The following is a 19212-nucleotide window of genomic DNA, read 5'->3' on the forward strand; positions in this document are numbered from 1 at the left end:
GCGCTTTGCATGTAGCAATAGAATGACCACAAAGAGTAAAAACAGTGAATTTAAATAAATTAATATACAGTAGCAGATCAGTAACTATGACACAGCTGTTGCTGACTACAGATATCTATACTTGAAATGTCCAGTTGTCCTATAATAAGTTCTGACACCTCAACCTCACAAATCCATTTTTTGTACCGCTTTGTCCCCATGGGGTTGCGGGCGTGCTGGAGCCTATCCCAGCCCTCATCTGGCAGTAAGCGGAGAACACCCTGAACCGATTGCAGGCCAATCGCAGGGCACACAGAAACGAACAATCATCTGCACTCGCACCCGCTCACTCGCACTCGTGTTCAATCGGCCTACCAAGCATGTTTTTGGGATGAGGAAACCGGAGTGCCCGGAGAAAACCCACGTGGGCACAGGGAGAAGATGCAAACTATACACAGTCAGGGTGAAATCGAACTCACAGCCACCTAACTGTGAGGCGGACGTGCTAACCTGTGCACCACCATCGACCTCGCCCATTTCTGGTTAATCCATAAAACAGAGGCACCAAATAACACAATCAGCCGGCTACCCACGGACAGATTTATGATCTTTATGTTTGGAATGACAGCCTGTTGCTTGCAAGCCAATCAAAATGATTAATCAGCCGCTAAAGAGCATGAAAAGCACCCACACATCGTCAAAGGACAATCCATCAATCCTCAAGCCTCATATCAGATTTCATTGGGTCAAAGGCGTGGTGGGTGTATTTGTTTTTTTTCTCCCGATGGTTCAGACAACTATAATCGAGTGGGTTGTTTTCATAAATGCAACAGCTGTGACCCAGAGAAAGGAAGGGCAGAAGAAGAGGCAGAGCAAGACATAAGGTGACAGGAGAAGAGAAATAGGAATGTCAGGTAAAATGAGCCAGAACATAGAGTCAACTGTTTTCCTATTTTAGCACAAACAATCCAATCATCCTCATTTGTTTATCATTCATTGAATTTAGAAATATTGCCAGAACCTTACCTTTAGATACGAAACATTGTTATGTACTGTGTATTGAATAGAATAGAATGCCGCTGCTGACATAAATCCTTCTTCCTATGTCACCTTACCTGCCGTAACATGTTCGATATAGAATTCAGAGATGTGTATGAAACATCCAGAACATCAACTGTAAGGAATTGGAACACATTCCTTTTCTATTGAGGCCATTGCCACCATTTCTGGACAATTAGAACATTGCCCCAAAACACAAACTTCCAGACAACCTGCTGAGAAACCCAGTGGGTGCTCGTATATGTATTTAATGAACACCATCCACTTGGTTGTTATTATTTAAAATATGTTGGTTGATGTAACAAAACAAACAACACTTCTCAACAGCATTTGTTCACTCAACTAATCAATAAAGGAACCACTAAGGGTTGTCTTGGTTAATTATCTTGAGAGAGGTCAACAGGAATCAGTAAGCCATAAATGTTTGAATTTCTGAGGGTGAATTAAATTGCTGTATCCTGTCTAGAACTCAACTTTAAATGACAGGCCAATTGCACACAAACATCATTATAAAAAACAGTCCTGTTGAGTTTTTTTATTCTTAGACCCAAGAGTCACATTTACAAGTTACATCATAGCAGTCCTGAATAGACAAATGCAAAATAGCTTGCAATAATGACTCTACATCAAAACGCATTTCTAAAACAAAACGTGAGTATAGAAAAAGAGGTGACGTAAAGCTACAGAAGAAACAGTTGTTTAGTCCATAAGCAGAGAACCATCAAAAAGACAATCACTCTGTCAAGAGTACACAACATCTTTCGTCTTTGGCTCAATGACGGACGGACAAACTGTTTAGCAAGCAGCATAAATACAAGTTATTCAGAGGGCCAGCGGGATGTTATATGTGTAAATACTGATAACATAAACATGTATTCAATCAATAAAATCTTTTGACATCTAAAAGTATGTTTCGTAGGCAGGAAATGAATAAAAGCACAAGGGGTACTTTTAAAAACATTCGATTCAAGGTGAAATCCTTGCCATTGTGTTTCAGTGATATTTCACAGTCAGTCATGTCTCCTCTCTGGACGTACAAAATATTTCCTTCACATTTACTCGGTAATAGTGTGATTAAACTCCTGTTAACATCAAATACATTTCCACTGTGTGGCGCACGCAATTCTTACTCATTCAAATCGGTTAGATGTTTCAGAGTTAGCAAAGTCAGTCATTCCCATGCTGTAAATGTTCAACAATCCAAGAGTAAGCAGAAATGTCGGTCTAAAAGTTGTATTTTAGGAAAATTACCCAAGCTTGGTCTAAAATACAGGGAGTAGTGCATCTTATAACCTTTTTTTTGCCTACAAGGGAGAAACTACTGCTAAGAAAAAAGATGAACATGCTTTACATGTGAACTTTAGAAAAATAAGAAGACTAAAGTGCAAGCATGTATGAAAACAAAAAGCTAAAGGAACAAAACGTGGAAAATACTAAAAGCATTGATTCCGTATTAAGATTTCATTTGAATATGCGTACTATGGAAGATTTGTGTCTTGTGGCCTGTCATGCAGCGCAATCACCTCAAGGCCTGACACATTTGTACACTTGTTTACTGTACGCCTAATTCAACAAAGAAAAGTGAAAAGAATAAAAATGTTACATTTTCCTTAAAAAACATTTCAGTCTGCTTGGAGTTGATTCTGACTGTGACAAGATTGTCAATACATTCTCTTATCAAGCATCAAAATTATATTCAAGGCTATCGGTTTCCCTACAAAATCTGCATTTCAGATGGGAGCAGTCAATTAGCATTAACAGGACCAAAATATATGGACTTGATTGGTTGAATACAGCATTAAATTGTAGTATAATATGAAAACAAAATGTGGCTCATTTTTCATCAACAATAAAAACTGCAGAGATCACACAGATCATAAGTAATGGCAGTGAAAAAAATAAAATAAAACAATAAGTGTATATATCAAAGATTCACAAAATGCCCAGCATTTGGAATATTCAAAGTACATACCAGAGCTCTTTGAAAGACTTAAAAAAGTGGAATATTGCTTTACTGAAAGCCATTAACGGAAAAACATGCAAGCATGGTCTTCAGAAACTGTTATAATACAACATGGGGAAATTTTTATATATATATATTGTTATTATCCATTTCGTATTTTACGACACAAAATAATAAAGTTAAAAAAAAATTCTAGGGATCAAAATTAAAATCACTGCGTCATATTTTCAGGCTAGTTCCACATATGGCCTTCATACTAGCATCGGGCTGCACGTCATCGTATGAAGAATTTATACAAAAATAAGAAACTTTAGCCTATTTTTTCTTTCATAATGATTGAAGCTGTGTATGCTCTGAACTGAATAGGGATTATCAACATGTACGGCATTGTAAGGCAGAAAGGGAATTTGGAATGACTCGTCTGTTATAAAATCTGCCGAAGCCACCAAAACAAAATGTGCTTTCAACGGTCACACCTAAACCCCCCATTTCTACATTTTAAAGCCATTACACCACCGACTGTAAGGTACAGACATAACAGGTGACATATTCACCAAACACATATTTGGTCCAAATTGTGTGATAACAATAAAGACGAGTGAATGAAAGTAGGCAGAACGATACAGATGTCATTCAAACAAGACATGCGCAATACCCAAAGTAAATAATGATGACATCATAAAAGTATATTTGTCATTTGTGTTACTGAACCCTGAGCTAAATCAAAAATATTGTATAAATATATGTATTTAACAAGCTCATAGCAAAAATGTAACCAACTCAGATGACCCGAGTTATCCTCAAATTTAGCTTGAAGCACTAAAATGGCTTCAAGCGCTATAATTGTCACCGGTAAACTCGGGTGGAACTTTATGTAAATACGCCTCAATACTGGTGAAAACGCCCACTCTCTAACCAAAAAGCAGATAACCATAAAAAAGGGGAACAAATATACATTTGAAACTCATTACTTTCCCAAATGTGTTCCTTTCATTGTCAAGGCTTGATTTCCCCTTGCTATAAACATGCACAGCCTTTTCAAAAATGCAGCTGAGAGAAAAAAAGAAAACAAAAGAAAAAGACCCCGGCCTTTAGTAAGTGCCCTTCAAGTAATGTAACCGAAACAGCCAGTTAGGCTCCTGACAACCCCCTCAAAAAAGGTAATCAACATACAAGTAAAACTGCCATCATGTAGGATGCTACTTAAGAACACCGTCTGACACATTGCTAGCAACAGGGTAAGCCTGGTAAACATTTGTAATTAGTGAAATATAGTCCCTTCCCATTAAAAAAAAAAAAATGCAACCACCTACACCAAGCATGCATTACATAACAACCTCTCACCAGGAGAGATGTTTCATGTTCCACAACCACAACCTTAACTCTTTCAATTGTGTTTCTTGAGTTCATGGATTGTGCTGTCATGATCATTGGGGCTGAAATCAGGGCAGACACCATTAGTTATTTTGCTGTTGGCAGTGTCATGCGCATTGTGAAAAGATAGGCTTGTCTTTGTTTGTTGATGCTGGCAGGTACCACTCAGGAGGCCAGGATTTTCAGGGTACAGGTATTCCTCTGCAAAGTCCATGTGTTCTTCCACAAAGCTCCTGAAATTCTCTGCAGATACCACAAGAGGGGGACAAAAGAGAAACAGCAGAAAGCCTTAAAAATAAAATACTCATTTGTGCTGAAAAGGCCTTATTAATAACCAGTACATTAACAGAAGCTCAACAATGGTTTACTCCTCATTTTTCAATCATTGAGGGATGCTTTAATTTCAAATCCAAATTAAGTTCAAATGTTCGATCGTGTTTCGTAGATTTCTCACCAAATGTGATCTTTCCTGTGTCTTCACTGTCAATGGCAGCAAACAGGCAAGTGATACTGAGGTGAGTAACTCCCAAAGCGGTCTTCAGAATAACTGCCAACTCTGTCTCTGTGATAGCGCCATCCTCCTCAGCCTCAAACATCTTAAAAGTGACAGCATAAACAGTACATTACATAGTACGCTATAAATTGATGATTAATCACAAACTATTGTGGTCACCGACTGGACTTGCTCTATGGCTCCGAGATTAAATGGGAGGTGATCATTAGGTGCCTTATTAAATTGAGTTGATTAAAAATACATTTTATTTTAAATAATGAATGGATTTGGGAAAACCTAATGAGGCCCACATTTATAGAGCTTACTCAGCTTTCAGATCGATATAATATCTGTAAATATAAATATGGCTAAAGCTATTTCACCCAACCACATTATGTTTATTTTTCATGACCAATTTTGAAACCTTAACCGGTTTAAATTGCAGATTTTGCAAGCGTACAGGACAAAGCAAAGTTAAAACATTTGTGTGTTTCGCCCCCTCAAAGACAAAACAACAAAAACCTGTTGGCTTTTTGACATTTAAATCCAACTGCATTCAGTAAATGAAAGTACAAAACCATGAACACTATTCAAGTTGGTGTTAAGATTGGCTTGAATCTTAAAACAGAACAAACTTACCTTGAAGGCCAATTTCAGTGTTTCCAGACTTTTGGAAGGTCTGCATACAACAGATAAGGCTATCACATATTCTCTGATATCCACGCTATTATCTTCATGCTAGAAAAGCAAGAGTAGCACAAATTAGGAAAGGTTAATACAGTAACTAACACATTGCCTTGACATCACATTTACAATTTTGCAACGAAAATACATTCTTTAAACGTTACGATTTAAGACGGCAGACACTGACCTCATCAAAAAGGGAAAACATATCTTGTAACATATCTGAAACGTGCACATCTAAGAACTGAGCAAAGTCTTCCAAGCAAAGCGTCTTTCCTTCCAGCTTCCTGGCTCTGCTTGCATAATCCTGCAGCACCTTTTCAGTGTTTTGGGGTTTAAGCCTGCAACAGGAAATTAATGATCATTAATATATGCTCAAAAACATTAGAAATGCATTTAGCACATAATTTCATATGAGTCAGATAGTTGTAGAACTTCATTTTATAGCCTTACTTCGACTATTTTGAGTATTGCTTCTAAATTACTGACGACAACAGCGTCTATGCTAAGTTTTCTATAATGTGAGGTTTGAATGACCAACCCTAGTCTCCTGACAAGTTTGGAAAACTCCAACAGACAAGTTTCAACTGGCAGTCTCAACTGGCCTTCTGCCATGGCGAGCTGGCAGTCCTCAAAGGAGTAATCTGTGATGGGGACCTCAAGGGCTCTGTCACAGTGAAGACAATAGCATGACTATTAAGTATGAAATAATACACTGTGCTTATGAATAAGAAAAAAAAAATGCTGTTAAATAAAAATTAAGACAAAACATGTCACTACTACAAACAAGAGAAATATAATCACATGACACTATGACGTATGAATGCAATTTAAAAGTAGCTTAACGTAATCAAACTACATTACTTTAATATTATAGTACTTTAATGATATTACCTTATTTTTTGAACAGGTAACTAGCACGGTGATTGGCCTGGACTACATTTTCAAAGTAACTCCCAAGGCTGTTCAAAACTTACTTGGCCATGACATGCCTCACGTTGATAGCAAAGAGAGCAGGGTTCCTTTTCTCTTCCTCAGAGGGGGTGTAGATGGGAAGGAACTGCATAGAGAGACTATGGTTTACTTGCCATTCAACAAAGAAGACTTTTATCCCCTATGATCTGGGATTGTGTACAGCATGACATGTTACACACATACCTCTATTTCAAAGACATTGTGTAGCTGGCACAGTGTCAGCCACAAGATTTTAAACCTGGATGAAAAAGAAAATGAACATAATGAATGAAAATTAGATAAAAGACTTGATTTAGGTGTAGCTTCTGTGAAAACAAGCTTGTTGCGAGGGACCAGATTTTTTTTGTAAATTGCTTAATTGTCAAAGAAATGTAGTAAAACATAGTATGAAAGGAAATCACTTACGCTCCAGGCCCTTGCCATGTCCATGTGATTGTATCCTTCGCAAGACAAAATCGACAATTAAATAAAACTGTATTTTCTATGCAAGATCATTTTAAAGTAGTTTTACAATTGGCTAGACAGTCAAATACTGAGAAATATCTGACAACACATACATTGTTTGATGCTTTGCCCAAAAATGGCCAGCAGGTGTCTCTGGGATAACATGTTACTACATATACTAACTCTTAACATTGACATAATGTCTATTTGCTCTCTTCTCAAGTTCTTACTTTGTAGCATACCTGTAGTATCCTCACTTGAAGATCATCAAACAAATGCAAATTTTGTGCAAAGATAACCCAAGTAAATACATGAAAAGAGGGACCTTGAAAAATATTGACGAAGGGAAAAATGTTTTTTTTTTTTCCACTCGTTCAGCCCTGGGACATATTTGTAACTGACATTTAAAGATTCTTACCAATTTATTTGGGTATCTCATCACCACCGGTTGCACTGGTACTGCTGGGATGAAGGCTCCTACAAGACCAAAATGAACACTCTTAAAGCTTATGGTTTTTACAAACCAAGCGAATACAATTTCTGACAAGATCTATGCTCACATTCAGGTGCATAGATACATCTGAAAAGAGGATAAAGAAAATTATGACCAGTTTACCTGGTTTAAAGGTGATGAGGCAGGATCTATTTGTGCAGGTTCCCTCTGGAAAAATCATTATCTGCATGAAAAATGTAGACACAATGTAAAAAAGTTTAAAGCTGGTACGGGTTGAAACGATCAGAAAAGGTAGAAATTGGAAGGGAGGGAAAAACAAAACTCTGCGTTAATTTCAAAGTTGAAAATGTGGTATTTTTGATAAGTGGGACGTTTTGGAAAACGTAGGCATAAGATGAACACTTTAGAGTTGGAATGGGTTGAATCGGTCCAAAAATTTAGAAATTTGAAGGGAAAAAACGAATTCTGTAATGTTTTGTGCAGATTTTAAAGTTGAAAATGTGAGTTTTGAAATGTGGTAATTTTGCGGATGTTGAAAATCCTCCCCAATGTGAATTGAACGAGCTGAATGATGTGAATTACAAATGGGAACGAAATGAACCTCAAGTGCCAACTTTTTGAGACACATTCATTTACCTGTGGCCATTCCCCTCCAGAGTGGGCTCTGCGTTTGATCTCTTCCACGGTCTTCTTTCTTGAGTCCTGGTCTGATCGTGATACAAACACTGGCCTGATGTACTTTATCAAAGCTGGGGGCAAAGACAGATAAACAGCTGAGAGAAAAAACAATTACAAAGGCTCGCGCAGCAGTCATTTAGACAATAATAATAAGATTTAGCGCTGTTCAGTTAATCAAATTTTAATCATGATCACGATTTTGGCTCCAGATGATCTCAAAATTCATATAATCGAGGAAAAACGATTTGGTGTTTCCTTTCTGAGACGTGCATGCCCAACTCAATCGCTACGCTCCCCTGTGTGTAGAGTGGAGCTCCAGGCCATATTTAACAGGCAGTGTAGTACCTGAACTCGTTCATATTTTGGATGAACGTGAACTGAACATATTACTGAACATACGAACATAGCATTTTTGCTCCGTGAACGATTTTGTGAACGTGCTCATTTTGGGGCAAATGAATGGTTCTGTCATCTTATATAATATGCCATGTGGTGTTGGGCCGTTCAGGAAGTTGTATTGGAAAAGCGGCACAAGACCAAACTGGCTTAGGTCATGAGACAGTACACTGCGTTCTTGAGAAAAAGCTAATTGGACTAAGTGCATCTGTCATCAACAAATGTCTGCGCAGTAGCTAAATAGTGGTTTTGGGTGTTGCAATAAGGCTTTTGAAATGATTAATTATAGTTCTGAGGCACTATGTTGTGTCAATCAATTTTTGTGGTTGACTGATCAGATAATCTGTAGGTTTCAAATAATAAAAATCTGTAATAGTTACTCACTTCCCCACAAGGGTATATCCTTGCTTTCAGCTTTCATGACAATAGAAGCCATTGTCATCGTGACTGGGATGGCATCAAAATAAGAAGAGTGGGGTGCCAGAGTGAGAATGGGCGCTTCGGCAGGCAATGCCCTCTGCCCTTTAACAGTTATCCAATGAAAGCCACCCGCAAACCACATGACCCGCATGATGATCTTCAAAATGATGTCGACCAGTCTGAAACCAAGAGGATTTAGGTTAAAAGCATGCGTTAATTGACTATAAATAGACAAATGTAGAAAAACATGTATCAAACAAGTACATCATCACCATCAGTATTTTTTTTAGAATCAAATAATCATAACCCACTGAATCGTGTTCTTTATAGAATCGTGAGGTGTCGAAAGATTCAAACCCCTAGTGAACAGCACTTCAAACATTCACACGCAGCAGGGCACCTACCTTCTCCAGAGGCACTGAGGTTCAACAATAGTCTCAGAGCGTCCCGCTGAGGCCACAAATGCAAAAGGCCAAGCCAGCAGCATCATAAATGCAGCTATGAGAAGACGGATGGGAAACAGCGTGACTGTCATAACTGCCACCTAAACAAGAGAGAGAAAAAAAAAAGGGATGAATAAAACATTCAGCTCCTCTTCCTTTCGTTTTGCAGGGTTTATCCCCTACAATCTTGGCAGTCCTTTGGGTTCAGCCTTTTGGTCATCAGGGTGTCAAGGTGGGTGTCTGTTGTACCACTCAACAAACAGGTGGGGAAGTACCAGACTCTGAATCCTGTAACTCTGAAGGTGAGATAGTCTTGATTTGGTAGACCGCAAGGTCCAAGGTGAGAGCAGTTGGTGCAGGCAAGACAAACAGCTTCTGTCCATGTGGGTTTGATTTTCCTGGCACTATACATACAGGTACATTGGACATCGGCCATAGAAACTCAGATTTAAACTCTTAATGTTACTAAGACTAACAATGTTTTTTCCAAATATCCAAAGCATTACTTTAAGAGCAACAAGCTTAGGCCCATCATGGAGGGATTACTCGTGACGTTCTTTCATGCTTAGAAGAGTAAAAAAACTGGTTTTGTGTGTTTGTTTTAGACACTTGTGCTGTTCAGTACAATGCTAAGACAGTGTCATTCAACTGGCTTGCTTATTTACATTATTTAAAGTAGCAAAGAATACTGATAGCAACATTTAAGTAGCTAACGTTAGCTGGCTGGCTAGTACACTCGCACAGCTGACTGTAACGCATGCAAAAGGACAAAATAACCCAAAATAAAAGTAGAGACAGCCTCGCCGTATTTTATTTTTTTGCCACAAACTGTCATAGCAGTTCACCTATACAAATGAATATATGCGTGAGAGTTACCTTTGCTTTTTCCATGGGGGTGAATCTCAAGACATGTACAAAAGGGTTTCTAAACGGAGGCGCTTGGTCCATCTTCTTCCCATCACCCTCCATCGCACATTGTCTCCGAGTCCGTATCCTCATGCCAAAAACTAGTATTTGTCGAGGCTACTCTACGTATTAAAACACAAACGTGATAAGGAGTCAAAATAATATTTCCACGCGCAACGCAGTATTCACCCAATCTGTATCGTGCACGGTGGCTAATTAAGTCAACACTGCGTTGTTATTACTGCTATCTCCTTTTATCACGTACCATGGAGGGATAATGGTTAGCTCAAGGATTAGGCGGAGTTATTTGAAGAAGTCTTTATCTTTACGACGAGAGACGCCTCCTTTCATAGTGCGGTGCGCAAAGCAAACCGCTAGCTTGGGATGCTAACGGAGGCACGATTCCGCTGCCCTTATATTGCGCATGCGCATACAAAACTTCTCCATCCCGGATGGAAAAATAGAATAAAATATTTCGATAATCAAGTTACAACAAATAAATCTCCTTTACGTATTTTCATTAATTAAATCACAAATGCAATAGAATAGAATAGAATAGAATGCAACGCAACAAAATACAATGCAACGCAACACAATACAATACAATACAATACAATACAATACAATACAATACAATACAATACAATGCAATGCAATGCAATGCAATGCAATGCAATGCAATGCAATGCAATACATTTTTTTTCACATTTCTTATGAATTATCTACCTTGTCGCTAGGATCACTGCTGAGTTGAGAAATCAGCCAACCAAAGAATGTTTAAAATAATAAAATAAAATTGGCTCATACAGTTTAATTTGCAATCACATACTTTTTTTTTCCATATAATCCACACTTGGTGTAGACAATCGACCGTACTGTTTGCCCCCCTTTTGCCCAAATAGTAATGGATCAGCCATAGACTCGACAGCACAATATTTGTAAAGAATCCTTTGCTTCCCTCTCGTGGCAATAAACTCGCTTCGCATAAAGGGTTGTTGCACAGGCACAGTGCAATAAGGCAGGATCATTTTTTTTCTACACATCCATCCATCCATCCATCCATCCATCCATCCATCCATCCATCCATCCATCCATCCATCCATCCATCCATCCATCCATCCGTCCATCCGTCCATCCGTCCATCCATCCATCCATCCATCCATCCATCCATCCATCCATCCATCCATCCATCCATCCATCCATCCATCCATCCAGCTTTGTCGATCTGTCTGTCTGTCAGTCCCTCTGTCTGGCTATTTAGCTCTAACAACTCTATCGAGCCAAAGGCAAGTGTGAGCACGTGTTTAAAAAAAGTACAGTACTTAATGACATCAGTGTCACATAAAAAAATGGTACCTGTGGTTTGTGCAATTGTGTAATTTACTCATACATTCTCACCATCATCATGTATTCACACTTTTTTCTCTTATTGCAAGTACACCAGGAACCAACTCTTCAACATACACACACAAACTACTCCCTTTCCGTTTTGTCGAGCATGCAGTCAAAGTGTGCCGTAGGCTGACGTATGAGGTAGTGACATTTGCATTTGACAGGAATCGGACGTGTAATACTGCGTAGGCAGAGGATGGAGTGGTAGAAAAAAAAAACAGCAGAAAAGCTTTACCACATTCTACCTAGACCCCCACCCCCTCGATTCAATCTCAAAGCTGAGGTGCTTAAATTAAAAAGGAAGAAATGCAATTTAAAGACATGGGGTAAACAATCACAAAACACTTGTTTCTGGGGTAGACACAATTTGCTGGCGCCTTGTCCAATTTCTTATGGCCTGGAGGGCTGCTACTGCACTTTAACACCTGGTTGTACGCCTCTGATTAAAATTGTAATGTCAGTGTTGAATCAATCCATATGACATTTTTGAAATACTCGAAGTATCAGGTCATTTTATACATAGAGCATTTTGTTTTTTTTATTGTTTTCATTGGGTAACAGCAAGGTAACTCACACTGTGTTTCAAGACTATGCCTTCTAACTGTTTTGTGGGGGAAAGGGAAGTTTCAATATCCTAGACAAGTATAAATATGTCACTATCATTGTTGTACCGATATTGTTTACGCCAAAGCCGCATGTAGGTGCACTGCAGAGAGCTTATAACGACACAATTAACAATTTTCATTGGTGCTTTGGCAATCATTATAGCAGATATACCAATAAGGGGGTTTGTTTCTTTTAACTTGGAATGTCACAAAGACAAAACAAAATCGTGGACTTCAATTCCAACGACAGCGTCTGGACATTTGCTTGCAACTTGCCTTCAAAGTGTTTTTTTCAAAAATTAACACACCAAATATGTGAATGGTATATCTTCAAGGCTTTGGAATATTGAGTACAAAACACCCATACACAAACACATACAAATATTTAGTACATAAAATTATGTTTAACATATTTTGATTGGAACAGTCGAATAAAACAGTCAAATGAAACAAATTCTAATCTGATTCTGTACTGCCGTATAATAACAAAGAGAAAGGGAGAAAATTAAACTGTGAGAGGATGTCCAGATTTTCTAACCACTATTAAACCCGCATAACCCCCCAGGCCAAACATCTGAGGCCGAGTGACATACGGACCATTGTTTGCTTCGCGCCACAGTAATGTTTTACTAGCCCTTGCGCCCTTGTCAATCAATGGCCGCTGTGTTCCGAAACATATTCAACACACAGAGAAAACACGTTGGCTTGAGGAAATGGATTGTGCGCATGATTGGCAGGCGACCCGGTGGATGTGTCAATCAACCAAAGCTCTTTGTTTTTGCTCCTGTCCCCATTCCCCAGCCTAAAAGGCTACGGGATTTGCTATTGTCATTTTTGCTTTAGTAAACAAAATGCTAACACATACTGGGTACTGTATATTTCACTTTTAGTGCAATCTTGAATAACCTTTGTTATTTTGTTACATGTCTTACATCTTGTCATTCTATACTATTAAACAGAGGTGGGGGGATTCAAGTCATAAACGTTGGACTCAAGTTGACTCGAGCTACTGATTTTATGACTTGCTTGGCAAAATCTTCTCTGGCATTCATGTGACTCGACTTGGACTTGAATGCCTATGACTTGACAATTCATTCTGTGTACACATAAATCTTTTTTTTAATGGAGCGCACCTTTTATTATTTATGTATTTGTTTTTTTGGTGACATGCTGGGCATTTTGGCAAACCATGGGCATTTTCGTCTACATACACCTGACGCACATGAAAATGTGGTGGCTGAAAACATGGAACTTTATACCTGCTGGAAGCAAGTCCAAGATACGGCATAGGTCATGGATAATCAACTGGCGACCAAATACAAACCGGCAAACCATCCAATCCAACCCGCAACGGGATTCCAGAATTATAAGAATCAAAGAGAAAATAGCTGTTTCAAGAAAAGCCTGACTCATAAATTTGAAACATGCTGAGAATGGCTGAGTAAGCAAAGTATCCCTCAAATGATGTTGAGTATCCGTTGAGTATTAAAAAAAACATGAAAGAATGACAGCTGTTGTATCCAATTTTCAGTATATTGTTACACATAAACTATTATTACATGTTTACTTTCATTCATTAGAACCATCATACACTGTACTCCCACCACATACAGTATCTGTATATAGTTTGTGGCAGGAGTGAAATTCGCGTGATAATGGTAGGTAAGTGACCGTTACTAAAACCTTTTGAACGGACGTTTGAAATCTGAGAGAAGTGCCTGTCTCTCCGCTGGCATCAAATCTAAGCAGCTTTCTTTCTCTTTTCTTCTTGCCGTATCCCTGTCCTTTCTTCCTAAATGATCTGTCCAGGTGCTGTGCCATCTTCCGGTTAAGACATGAATCCGTGCACCATATACATCATTTGAAAGAGGAAGCCACTTTTCAGATCATGTTTGGAAGACACCCTCCGTCATCCGCTGTGTTCCGGAGGGAGATGAAGGGGCTTCTGCTTGTGAAGCTACTTTTGTAACTAAAGCCGCATGTTGGGCAGGACACTGTCAGTTGTAAGACAGGAAAGATCTTTGTGGCAAACACAAGTGCTTGGCTGTCCTTGTGCATGCCAGTCTGTCTGCACTGCTTTGCTGGACTCGGGCACCTGTACAGATGTACAACTGCAGTAGTCCCCTGGCCAACCAAAATACCCTACAAAGGCAGGCAATGTGTGAAGGGGGATTATCAAGGTCTTCATGAAGCCCTGCTTACGGTCTTCCTCTCAGAGATCGTGTTTGACAATAACTTTCTGTCTGACACAAATGAAAGCCTCTTTAGAGGGGAGTCTGATATACTGAGAAATGTCACAATTTTTGTCTTACACACTGACTGCCCACCAAGCTTATTGAAAACGAATTAAATAAATAATATAACATTTCAACGAAAATGCTTTTTAAAAAGCAATCACTAATTGAAACTATCTTTTATGTTTATAAAAGCAAACAAACACAATAATAATAGCGAACATTTTATTTTCAGTTCTGCTAATTAATTTAATAGATGGATCTTTAGGGATGACTTTTTAATGTGTTTACAGTATTTTCATATTACAGCACAGCCGAAGGGAAAAAAAAAACATGACTATTTGTGAGAACATTTGCGATATTTTCCTGTCTTAAGTGTTTGATAATCTGTGATGGAGGGGCGAAAAGCATGATAAGGCACAAGAACAACTTGTGTCTGTGTGAATAACAGACCATTCAAAAGTGACTGAGTATACAATCAAGGAGTCGCAATCATTAGAACTTCTTGTAACAATGCTCAGTTGATCCTGTGCCAGACTATCACGATACGTTTACTCTCTACAAGCATCACTGCAATTCCTGAAGTATGAAACAACACCAGCAACATCATAATGTGGCAGGTGTTATGTTTCATAATTTAGTAGGAGTAATCTATTATGCATATAATTCAGCTAAAATGCATCTCACTAAAAGGCCCAGAAATCACACAAGCCTGTACACAAGAATGAAGAAGTGGCCGTATTTTTGAATGGTTCACTCTGTTCTTATTTAGCTGTAGACATTGTACATGTACATAACCACATATTTTGTTAGTGGGGGAAAGGCCGAGATCATATTTAAAAATTTGTTTAAATCATTTTGGTATGTGTTTTTTTTTTTTTTAAGGGAAATGTCTCCTCATCGTTCAACACTGCAGCATATATCTTTTTTCCCTTTACATATACGTATGTATAATGATATTTCTGTTGTTACCCATACCAACATCCGATATTTGAAGTTCTACAGTAATTATTTCATTCATGTAAATCTACACGTTGAATGATGATAAACCAATCACTTTTGGTGCAGTCTGACCAAGTGCTGTACTGGATTGCAGTACAAGTAGTGATCAAATGGAGGCACTCTAGTGATGCTCTTTCAACCACTTGGGAAGACCATGCAGGACACTAATGTTATGTGAGAGCATCTTTTGGCATTCAAGTGTGTGGTAGCCTCCAAATTATAGAATGTGTGTTACCGCAATTAGAGAATTGTGTTCACTACTGCACATATAGTCGTATGTTCACAACACATCATTTATCTCGTTGTGGTTGTACAGGACATGCATTTTCAAACATACACGTCATAGCTGTAGATGTGATCATAATATTCCCATCAGGTGCTTTTTAAAACTGAAGCCTGTTCTTGTATTTAGAATGAACTTTTTGAAACACAATAAAAGAGTAAAATGATCAACACTAAATATTAAGGGAACTAACCCAAAAACCTGCTTGTAATATTATATATAATATATATATTTGGAAAATTGCTGTGTCCATATTGCAAAATGGACACAGCATTCTTAACATATCTTTGATTTTTTTTATTTAAAGAAAATGTAACATATTTGATCACATTCCATTGCAAAACTCTTTGATAACAGTTGGATTAGTTGTTTTAACGATGCTATAATAACTAAATATAAATATGGTTCCATGAATGCCAGACATCCCTGGATACTTAAATGAATACTTCCTGCCAATGTAATTTTTCACCTTTGTGTGCACTCGTTCCTATGGTCACGCCAAATGCGGCTGCACGTGCCTGCCCTGCTAGTGTCAACCCTACTTGAGGTAAATAAACAAACATTTAAAAAATATATATTATTTTCTCATAATAACTATTTCTGTGTTAAAAAATTCTTGTTGCGCCAATTTGGGCATTCTAGCACAGAGACATGCCGCTCCCGTGACGCACCTGACAATTTGGTGACTGTGAGTAGACTGCCCTCTTCATAAAAAAAGGGTGCACCGTAATTTCAAGACTCTGTGTGACTCCGCCTCTTCCTTATTTTGTCTGCGCCATGTGCCAGACTTGTGTTCAAAATAAAAATAAACTGTGTCCAATGGCGGACACCAAGTGTTGGTATTTTCGGATACTTTATAATGAACTGCAGGAAGAGCTCCACGGGCGGATTATGTAAAGTTGGTCAGGTCGATAACAGATCATTGCAGAGAAGTGGTCATTTGCCTCTTCTTCGTCTTTTTCAAGAGAAGAAGAAGATCTTTTTGAAAAAAAAAAAACAACTAACCAAAATATCAAACCTCTACTTCATGGAAATACACGGTTTAACATTCCACGTTCTTTGCCATCAAAAAGCAAATCACATTTTGTGGTAACATTTTTTTTTTTCAGCTAAAAGCCATCTGTTGTACAGCCTGAACATTGTGTTAAAACTGTCACACCACAATGGTCTTGTGGTAGGAAAAAAAAACTGCAAATAAACAATGGCCCTACATGCTCCTATCAAACTCTTCCTTAAATCCCCTCTTTTAACGTGCTTTCATTCGGTGTCATTCTTCCTTCTATCTCGAAGGGACTTACAAGTCTCTGGCTGCGACATAAGGGATTTCATGTTGTCCATTTCTAACAGATTACACAAGGACACGAGACAAAGGGACAGACATTTGGCCTCTGCATTGATTTGCCTCCGTAAAGAGAAAGCGACAGGAAAAAGAGGAAAAGGAACGTGATCATTTTAGACATATGATACTGATGGTTCTACGGACTGAAAAAAAAATACTAAATTGAGGAGTATAAAAAGGAATGAATTTCTTTCTACTTGGTGTTTATCGGCAGTCCAGGCCGGCATCTTTATTCTAAGAAGGGAAAATGCTAATCATCAATCTCAGGCTGTGTGCTACGTCTCTGTTTAATAGCTGATAGGGAGTCTCCACAGCCTGCTTTGCCTCTTTGTTTAAAATGACATATAATGGGACTCGGCCTTATCAGTGTCTCTGAGCCTTCTCCCTCTCCCTCATTCTCCCGTCCTCACTGGGTTTGTGGTCTATGGTAAAAGAATAAGGGGATGCAAGCCACGATTGATTTTGAGCCAGGGATAACTTAATCTATCAATTTAACATGACATGAATATGCAGCAGCGAGAGGGAGTGAAGCAGGGCAAGTCCAACCTCTTCAGCAATGACTACAGGGGAGGACAAGCATGCAGAAAGATGTAGTGTGAAGTGGATGAGGTACACCTAAATCTTGATTTTACGCGGACTTTGGTGTCCAGAATTTGGGAGGAGAGTTAAATTATTTTACATAGTCTATCAGCACACACATTGTTCACATGTTCCAATGGCTTCAAAACATATTTTGGCCTTTGCTTATTTTAAACACATCAGCTATCTCATCTAACTTTTGGCCTTTGCCTTTTTTTTAACTCATCAGGTATCTTATCTAACTTTTATTTATTTACCTTGTGGAATAATTACTTTTCTATTTTATTTATTTAGTTAGGTTACAGATTTCATTCCATCAAACACTAAGTTGTTCATATTCATGAAATTTCAATTAATGACTGGCTTCACTCACACATTTTTTTACTGACTGGCTATTCCATATATTGAGTGGTCAATTGTACTGCCATATATGCAACAAAACATGGTTCCTTCTTCAATAAAGTTAAGGTTTAGGTAGGGCCTACAGCAGCTTTTTCTTCTGCAGACAGGGAATGTCTTTAATATTGTCGAATGTAGGCATGTGGTTTTTGAGACGTTTTTTTGGGATTACGGCTATATAAATAATTTTGCCTTTTTTTTTTTCTTTTTATTAGTTTTCGAACACGAGTGGCCTCAAGAGTGGTTAAGTGATAAACAAATAATCTTGCAAGATATTTCATGGCCGTCGTGTATTTAAAGATTGGTTGTGTTTATTATGGTTTCGGGTCAGCTGCTTGTCTGTCACATGATCAGGGAGGAAGAAAAACATTAACATGGAACACGGGCTGGAGCAGATGAAAGCTCTTGGCCTGACTGTCAGTGCTCTGAGGTGATGAGAGATGTCATTACTTATTCATGAGCTCTAAATGCGGTGCTGGGGAGATGGGCATGGCTGACCAGGAATCATGAGGGGCTGAATTATGTGCTGTTGGTGGTGGTGAGGTGGGGTGGGGGTTTATTAGATGATAAAAGTGTGATTGAATCAAACCCACAACATCAGCTGTGGTGTGAACTTGATCTATCAGGCAAAATAAGATAAAGGTAAAAAATTAATATTTGTAAGACGTACTAAACTCATCAACAGATGTTCACATCAAATTACCTAGTAGGATATTTTCAACTATACAACCTAATTGACAGGATCTAAAAGAAACCTCAAGGAAAAAAAAAAAGTAGTTTTATAATGTTCACTTGGAGAGTCACATTTTGGCTCAGCGGAACAATATCGCTTACATTTGTATTTTTAGTCTCTTTCATTGACACCTGTTCATATTTTCTCCTGACACTTGGTGTGAACTCTTCACATTGCCTCAGTCTGCTCTATGAGTTGAGTTACACTGGAATGCTTTGACAAATTATTCGGTGAGCCATATATTCAGCTATCCGGTGACTTCGTTTTCCGCTGAATATGGGCCTTGTGTGCTCAGAGATGTGTACGCAGCTGAGGGAGCTTTTGTTTCAAAGCGGCTGGAAGGGATCTCTCATCAGCGGCGGGAGCACAAGTTAATGG

The 19212-nt window shown here is 38.4% G+C and overlaps 1 protein-coding gene across 2 annotated transcripts; it reads right to left on the bottom strand.

Annotated features, from left to right (window-relative positions):
* Positions 1-1558: 1558 nt before the first annotated feature.
* Positions 1559-10686, bottom strand: LOC125975047 (lysophosphatidylcholine acyltransferase 1). Of its 2 annotated transcripts, none has more exons than XM_049730121.1 (15): positions 10534-10686; positions 10239-10390; positions 9324-9463; positions 8884-9098; positions 8062-8174; positions 7588-7648; positions 7390-7448; positions 6933-6967; positions 6711-6765; positions 6530-6612; positions 6094-6219; positions 5740-5893; positions 5508-5606; positions 4830-4971; positions 1559-4618 (listed from the first exon to the last, which is right to left on the bottom strand). In XM_049730121.1, the coding sequence occupies exons 2-15, from the start codon at positions 10359-10361 to the stop codon at positions 4389-4391; spliced, it is 1635 nt and encodes a 544-aa protein (XP_049586078.1). In that variant the 5' UTR covers positions 10362-10390; positions 10534-10686; the 3' UTR covers positions 1559-4388. The 2 variants fall into 2 exon arrangements, with proteins under 2 accessions (XP_049586078.1, XP_049586077.1); XM_049730120.2 differs by having other exon boundaries at positions 10239-10385; positions 10534-10684.
* Positions 10687-19212: the final 8526 nt, after the last annotated feature.

The sequence above is a fragment of the Syngnathus scovelli genome, chromosome 9, assembly GCF_024217435.2.
Source record: "Syngnathus scovelli strain Florida chromosome 9, RoL_Ssco_1.2, whole genome shotgun sequence".
NCBI lineage: Eukaryota > Metazoa > Chordata > Actinopteri > Syngnathiformes > Syngnathidae > Syngnathus > Syngnathus scovelli.

What these genes read in the sequence shown, in the direction of transcription:
- LOC125975047 (XM_049730120.2), bottom strand. An exon ending in ACATGGCAAGGGCCTGGAGC is followed by an intron (nt 6,766 to 6,932) that starts GTAAGTGATTTC and finishes TTTTTCATCCAG; the next exon opens with GTTTAAAATCTTGTGGCTGA. An exon ending in AAACTTGTCAGGAGACTAGG is followed by an intron (nt 5,894 to 6,093) that starts GTTGGTCATTCA and finishes TTCCTGTTGCAG; the next exon opens with GCTTAAACCCCAAAACACTG.